Source organism: Bison bison, unplaced genomic scaffold, assembly GCF_000754665.1.
Source record: "Bison bison bison isolate TAMUID 2011002044 unplaced genomic scaffold, Bison_UMD1.0 scf7180017864178, whole genome shotgun sequence".
Taxonomy (NCBI): domain Eukaryota; kingdom Metazoa; phylum Chordata; class Mammalia; order Artiodactyla; family Bovidae; genus Bison; species Bison bison.
The window spans coordinates 1,421,443-1,429,333 of record NW_011494750.1 but is presented as its reverse complement, the minus strand read 5'-3'; the positions used below and the strand labels follow the sequence as shown (position 1 = coordinate 1,429,333).

The 7,891-nt window shown below is 58.0% G+C and overlaps 1 protein-coding gene across 1 annotated transcript in view; it reads left to right on the top strand.

The window, feature by feature from the left end:
- AMBRA1 (autophagy/beclin-1 regulator 1) overlaps positions 1-7,891 on the top strand; it is a 173,299-nt gene that overhangs the window by 161,387 nt on the left and 4,021 nt on the right. Inside the window, exons 18-19 of the mRNA XM_010842452.1 lie at positions 2,616-2,708; positions 3,963-4,156. Coding sequence (XP_010840754.1) covers positions 2,616-2,708; positions 3,963-4,156 — 287 coding nt within the window. The remainder of the gene's footprint in view (positions 1-2,615; positions 2,709-3,962; positions 4,157-7,891) is intronic.

Below are 7,891 nucleotides of genomic sequence, written 5' to 3'. Positions count from 1 at the left end.
TGGCTTCACATAGCACCTCATGCAGCCCGGATCAGCTCCTTAGAGACTGTAGTGGTGGCTTCGTTTTCCGAGGGACCTCTGCTTTTGACTTCTGGCCGTTTGCCTGTTCCCTCCCATCAGGTCCTCTCTCTCACCCTTGCCCCCCACCGCCCTGTAGTTCTCAGACAGCCCTCACAAAAGTCTCTGAGGATTTGGTGACTCAACTCCCTGCAGCCTCGAGGAGAAACAGCCGCTGCCTGAGGCCCAGGAAACGTGGCCCGCCGCCCCCTGCGTGTCTGTGGGAGCGGCCGGCGCTCGGGTTGAGGTGTCCGGGCTCCGGGCGCTGGCCGCGGTCGTGGCCTCCGGGCTGCTGCAAGAGGCACCTGCAGGTGTCATCGTTGTTTTCGTTTTAGTCACTCAGTCATGTCTGACTCTGCCACCCCGTGGACTGTAGCCCACTAGACTCCTCTGTCGTGGGATTCTCCAGGCAAGATTACTGGAGCAGGTTGCCATTTCCTTCTCCAGGGGATCTTCCCAACCCAGGGATCGAACCCATGTCTCCTGCATTAGCAGGCAGGTTCTTTACCACTGAGCCACCAGGGGAGCCCCAGGTATCATTACCTTGAACTTTAATTCTTCACTGATGTTCTTTTAGACGGCATGTCTGAAGATCACAGCAGACCAGCCCTCTTAGTGGAGCTGGGGGCTGGCAGGTGGGAGGGGTGGGGGTGAGATTAGTCCAGAGCAGGAAGAGGACGAGCCCTTTTGTGGCTGCAGCTCTTTCCCACAGGTGACGCCTCATCCCCAGAACCTTAGTGACCCTCTGGTGATGGGTTGGGCCCTGCTCCCTCTCACCTGAGGTGGCGTGGCCTCCTGACATGCAGTTGTCACCATGCAGGCCCCATCAGGTGCCTATTCTAGCTAATCCTCACATTTAGAAAGGAATACCCCTGCATCACCCCCAACAACTCATCTTTTCCTGGCTGATCCTCACGACCCTCTGACTTCCGTTTGTTTGCTCTTTATTGAAGAAGTTGTGTTGTTATCATTTAGGATGGTGACCTAAGCTTCTAGGCTTTCGTTGGAGTTTTTCTTAGTTCGAGTTGCCATAACAGAATACCACAGACAGGGTGACTTAATCACCTGCCGTTCTGGAAGCTGGGAGTCTGAGATCAGGTGCCGCCACGGTTGAGCTCTGGTGAGGACTCCTTTCCTGGCTGGTAGATGACCACCTTCTCTCTTCTCGCTGTGTCCTCACATGATGGAGAAAGAGAGTAAGGTCTTTCTCTCTCCTTTATAAGGCCAGAGTCCTTCTGGATTAAGGTCCCAGTCTTATGACCTCATTTATTAACCTTAATTACCTTTTAAAGACCCTGTCTCTCAGGGGTGGGGTTTCAGCATGTGAATTTGAGGGAGCTCCGTCTGTAGCAGAGCTTCTCCAGGCCACTGTGCGCGCCCTGGCCCTCTGCGGAGCAGAGCTGCCCGTTTTGTCTCTTAGAGTCTCTTCACGGACACGGAGTGCTAATCACAGGGCTCAAAAACACCTCTTTCCCAACTCTTTACCCTCTCGTTTCACCACCACCCCACCCCACCCCGCCCTGAGCCCTGTGACTGGTGTAGGTAGCATCTTTTTCAGTGGGGAATCTTTAAAATTAAAGGCGTCTTGTGTCTTGGCACCCACCGCTGGCAGCCAGGGTTGCTGCCTGAGGAGGCACGTCAGTCTAGAAAAATAAGAGGCCCCCGCTTCCCTCCTGGCAGTTGTGCCTGGGTGAGAGTGTGATAAACTGCCCGACACTCCACTGCAGGGAAAAAGGACCCAGGGCCAGGCCAGCAGCCAGGAGAACTCGATGGACAGAAACTCCTTTCTCTGCCATCAGCCGCCCAGCCTATCACCGCTGGAGTTCCTCTCCTCACCCCAGCCCCTGGAGAATTTTGTGAGCCCTCCCAGGTCATCTTCAGCTCTTCTCATTGCTTTTCCAGCCTCTACCTGGCAAAGGAGGCTCTCGGGCCAGAATAGAACGAGATGTGGGCCTCTCTGGCTCAGTGGGAGCTTTTTCCTGTTAGCCTTCTGAGCTCCAGGCAAAATAAGAACATCAGCTTGCCCTCATTTGCCTTTCTCCTGGCCCCATGGCTGTAGGGAAGACCTAGTGGTGAGAGCCTCCACTCATGTCCTGAGCACTGAGCGCGCCCTTCAGACAGGGCAGTCTGGTGAGGACTCCTTTCCTGGCTGGTAGACGACCACCTTCTCTTTTCTCGCTGTCTCCTCACATGCCCTTCAGACAGGGCAGGCTGTGGCACTTGGCGTCTCCAAGGCCATCTTAGCCCCCGCCTCGTACGGCTGAAGAGTATGCAGAACTCACGGCCTGTGACTGGTGTGTCTATGTTTTTGCTTCTCTCAGCCCCCAAGAGGAGCCAGTTAGGCTCTGGGCGATGGAAGAGGCTAAAGGCGCCACTCCAGGCGTCGGGGCTGTTGGAGATAACATCGGGCTGTTCTGCACTGAGCATCCTCATGGACCGTCTCTTCCACTGGGACAGCCTCAGCCCCGTCCCAGGAGAGAGGAAGGAAGGAAAGGGAGCAAGGGGTTCTGGCCATTCTCTAACGCCTTCCACTCTGTCTCCTCCCAAATGATTTCCAGGGCCTCAAACTCTGGTGTTGAGTACTACTGGGACCAGCTGAACGAGACGGTCTTCACTGTTCACTCCAGCAGCCGAAGCAGCGAGAGGCCTGGGTGAGTTTGTGAAGGAGGCGGCCCGCCGTCCCTCCCGCTCCAGTGGGGTCCAGAGCGGTGCCCTCGGACCTGGCCTGGGGGCTCCATGGGTATCCCTTCTCAACAAGATCACCCCTTTTGCTCGGCTTCACACTTTGAGCTTTTGTACAAGGTTTCGTTCAAGAAAAGTGTTTCATGGCTAAGAAACAGAATAGAACCTCTGCCCTCTGAGTCTTGACTGAAGACCAGCTAGGACCCCATCCAGCCCCCCAGTCCTGGCTGTGGTGTCCAGGGGGAGCCTCAGTGAAGAGAGAGCTCTGGAGAGGGATGTCCTCCCTAGGAGATTGCTCACGGGCAGCCTCCCTTGTGACCCAGGCCTCGGGGACCAAGCTGCCCAGAGCTGCAGCCCAGGGACAAACCCTCCCCAGGGGCCACTTAGTAGGAACCTGGTGCTGGTCCTCCCATCATTTAATTCATTAATGGAGACAGAATCATCCTGAGAAAACAAAGCGCTGGGTCAGCGATAAAGCCAGAGCAGTCACTGCTCCCTCGAGGAAGTGCCGGGCACAGTCTCCAGAAACAGCTCCAGACAGGAGGGGTTGGTGCCCGTCCTGAACAACATCATGGGCTCCCTCCGCTGCCACCCCTTGCTGTGCTGAGGGTCCATGCCCAGGAAATACCCAAGGAAGGGGAGGTTAGCTTCGGGCCTGGGCCTCACGCATCGGCAGCTGGTGCGCCCTGCTTCTTAGGGTCTGTTTTCAGAAGGCTGTAAAGGAAGATCCTTTATAGCTTCAGTAGGAGTCCTGTTGAGTCCTATGTAGTGGAAGTTCCAAGAATTTAAACTGGAATCTTGTCAGCATGTAGTTAGAAGGAAGGAAAAGCTAAAGAGAGAGAGGGCCACTTCTGGCTGCTCACCCTTGGACCCATGGCTTCTAGCCACTCAGCTGGTGGCTCTCTGAATGTTGAGTAAGTGTCTTTTAAGATCAGCCATCTCTGTACCCCCAGAAAGGCCCTCACGGTTTGAGTGACTGGACCAGCTGTCTTTGCAAAAGATGGATGGTTCTCCCACCTCCTTTTCACTATCCCAGGACATGGACTGAACTGAAGGAGAAGGACATGTACAAGTTAACTGGCAGCAGGAGGCCACTGTGGGAGTGGGCCTCAGCCTGAAGGCCCTGGTCTGGGCTGTGCCGAGCTCGGGCGCAGAGCAGGCAGGGCTCTGTGGGGCCGCTGTCCCCAGCCCTGCCTGACTTCCATCCGCCTTTCTGTCGCTAGAACCAGCAGAGCCACGTGGAGGACAGACAGAGACATGGGCCTGATGAATGCCATCGGCCTGCAGCCCCGGAACCCCACCACATCGGTAACGTCTCAGGGCACCCAAACTCTGGCCCTGCAGCTGCAAAATGCGGAGACCCAGACGGAGCGGGAGATACAGGAGCCGGGGGTGGCGGCTTCAGGTCCTGGTGAAGGTAGGAGCCGTGTAATACTAGAGGGGGAATGAGCCAGGGAGGAGGGAGGCTGGTGGTGAGGACCATTCTCGCCACTCCCTGAGGCTCCTGCCCCATGCGGACCGATGGGGCTGGGAGCGCACCACAGCCACCAGGGCAGGCACCCCTCCCATGGCACCTCCTTGGGCAGAAGTATCACTTCCCTGATCTGAGCCACCAATTGCAGCCTCCCGGCCACTCTTAGAGCTTGGGCCAGCCCCCACCAGGGCCCCTAATCTCCTTATCCTCTAAAACTTGGAGGGCTCAGAGAGTCACCTGGTCAGAAAAGGCAAGAGGGACACCCTGCTGCAAGCTCACATGCCAGACAGCTGCCAGGGCAACCCCCCACCCTCCCCACCCAGGGTAGGTGTCTCCCCTCTCCAGGCCAGCCAAGTCGGGAGGCCCTTACACACACGCATCCTTCAACGCCATTGGGGCTGCAACCTGGCTCACCATCAGTCCCTTCCTCTCACCTAAGGCAGGCGTGGCTGGGCCGTGACTCTGTGCTGGCCTCACACTGCTAAGAACCAATTAGCACCTCCCTGCGTAGCGCTCAGCGCTCGGGCCCCCTTCGGAGTGTGTTGGCAGCTCTGTTAAATAGGCTGTTCTCACCTGGTCACTCTCTTTGCCCCCTGCCCCAGCCCCTGGCTGCTCCCAGCTCCAGATGCGGCAGCCTCCAGACAGCCCCGTCTTCTCTAGGTCTGTGGTAAGCCACCTGCTCAGGAGAGACCAGGAGAAGACAGGTGTACTTCAGGCAGAGGAGCAGATCTGCCTGTGTGCCCTCAGGGCATAGCCTGTATGCTGCAGCCCTGCCCTGGGCACTGTCCCGTGGCTGCCGCGAGCTGCCACGTCTTACAGCCACACCCCCTTTCGGTCTGTGCCCCGGCCGCTTCCTCCATCTGCTGGGTAGAAACCCCCGGTGTGGGCAGAGCGGCCCGAGCCTCTCCGAGGAGGAGAGCGCGTGAGTGCCTCCCGCCAGCCCCAGGCAGAGTCCTGGTCTGGGTGGCCCCTGTGCCACGATCGCGTGGCCCCTTCCTGTCCTCCCGGCGTCAGCTGCTGCAGGTCCCGAGACAGACAGGCCTTGGTGCTTCCCTGAGGAGCTGCAGTCTAGAGCAGAGGCAGGCACCCAGCGGGTAGTGACTTCTCATGGTTAGAACCTCTGTGCTGCAGAGGAGGGGGAGCCACAACCTGGCTGTGGGGCTCGGGGAGGACTCCTGGAGGAGGCGACCTTCCAGGATGAGGAGAAAACGCCAGGCAAAGTGGGGTGCAGAGGAGAACAGGCACTGCTCACGGAGGGGCGGCAGCTGCAAGGCGCCAAGCTCAAAACCACTAGAGTCTGCACCAAGGACCGCTGCGGGCTCTTGTCTGTGGCCGGTCAGCGCGCTGAGAACTGAGGCTGCACGCGTGGCGAGGGCGGGTTACAGGGAGCTGGTTCGGGAGGGAGGCCTTCGCCCCAAAGGTCAAGAGCAGCAGAGAAGAGGGGCATCCTCCTGTGTTTGCACCTGCCAAGGACGCCTTGATTATTTCCTCAATCCCATCAGCTTTTCTCTGACCTCTAGTCGATTATGATTGTGAGTGCCTTTCTTCATGTTTGAGGGTGGGGAGGATGGGCTGGCAGGAGGCAAGAGAGTCTCTTTTCCAGTTTCAGAAGCCAGAACTTCATTCTCTCCCAGTCTCCTCCCCGCAAAGCAGAGCGGTTGGTGGAGGGCAAGCCCTTCAGAGGGGCAGTCGGGAGGGGAGCTGTGGCCGAGTAGCTCAGATAGCTCACTGCATCTCTGTGGCCTAGCGACCTTTGCCTGGAGCTCTGGACCTCTGGACCTCTGGCTCTGAAAGGGACAATGTCATAGTCCCTTGCAGAAACCCATGCCTAGAAAAAAGGGGAGCAGATGCATCTTCTCTGCTGGGGCCAGGAGCCTTGTCCTGGGGTGCTTCATCCCTGACTGCCACCCGCTGCTGCCTCTCTGGTAGGGGAAGCAGGAGTCAGGAGTCTCCTCGGGCTCAGACTTCCTCCCTGGTCTGCTTTTTCCATCTAACAGGCAAGCACAGCAGCTTTCTCTCTCTCTCTCACACTCACACACACACACATCTCCCCTCCTCTCCTCTCCCCCCAACCCCCACCCCCAGTCAGCAAACTAGTGGCCACGTCTGCAGAAGCACGTGGAAGAAACCGCTCATCAAGCTGGTTAACGCTTCTTCTGGGCCCCGTGGGGATATCCCGTGCACGCCTCCACATGCCAGGGGCCCAGGCACCTTAGGGTGGGCAGCTGACTCCACTTGCAGCAGTTGCCATTCTGTGGCCCCTCGCTGAGCCCTTTCCCATTGGCTAGCACTGAAGGGTTCTTAGCTACTCCTCATCTTCATGTTGGATAGGAATTTTATTAAAATCCATGCAGTTCTGTCTAGGACTTCCCGGAGGAGCCCTCCATGGGGGGAGTTGGCAGGTGTTGACTTTTTTTGCTGGTCCAGCTTTAAAGCTTCCCTGCCCTGTCACTCCAAAAGCTAGGGGAGGCATCCCTGGGCTCTGTGCTTGCTCCTAGCACTGCCACCGTGCCTGCCTGGCATGCAGTGGGCCCTCCGCAAGTGTGGAACAAATGAAATGAGCCGGGGCGGGGCCCTGTCCCCCAGCTTGGCTGTGCCGCACTGTTCGGGGAGCCCATGGCTCTGCCTCTGACCACTGGGAAAGGTTGTCTGGACCTTTCTGTTGTCTGGGGAAGACAATAGTATGGCTGTAGGAACCTGGTCCGTGGATCAGGGAAAGCAACCGTGAGGGTGAGGGACACGGTGCCCCAGAGGTCAGGACGGGCAGCTCCTGCCCTGACACAGCCTGGCCCCCCTCTTCCGGGCGGGAAAGCCCCAGAACCGGCCACCACGGGGAGTTCCTGACGCCACCCTGGCCTCTGCATCCAGAATATACCTTGCCAAGGAAACGATCTTCTGTCAACACAGAATCAGTCTCCCATTTTTCAAAGACAAAAAGAAATGCTTCTGCTGCAGGGAAGGTGACAGCAAACCTAAGTCCTGTGGCCGCCCGGCTTCCGGAGCTAGCCTGGATCCCTGACCGCAGCTGCCACCCCGCAGGCCCCAGGGTGTTCTCCTCTGGAGGAATGTGCTGGCGGCCCACCGTGGCTGTCAGCCTTGGCTCAGAGCTCCCAAGCGGGAGGCCCAGCTCACAGCTCTGGCTGAAGCTCCCCGCACCCAGCCCTGAGGAAACAGGAAATAGTGTGTATGTTTTAAACACTTCTATCCAATCTTAATTATTGAGTACTTTTAGTACTAGTGTTGAATTAGGCACCAGGAATCCAGAGGGAATCAGATTCAGAGATGAAGCCACGCCTCTTCTCTCACACCTGAAGTCCAGAAAGGAGACAGACGTGTAAGTGCGCCCGCAGAGCAGGGGCAACACGTGGCCAGTTTTGGAGGATCCCTGAAGGCTGGAATGCCTGTAGGTTGTCTGGGAGCCCTGGAGTCACCCACACAGTCATTTAACAGGTAGACTTCAAGTGCGAGCCCAAAGGGGATCAGAACGCAGTCTGAGGCCATCAGGGACCCGGAGCCGAGAAGGCAGAGACTCTGTTGTGGAGAGGTGCGGGCCCTGCGGGGCTCAGAGCAGAGGCAGCCATGCTCAGCAGGACCCGGGGCAGGGGCGGGGGTTGCCCTTGAAAACAAGTGGCCTTGGCCCACTGGGCAGCAGGCCAGTGTGTAACGGGGAGGACCTCC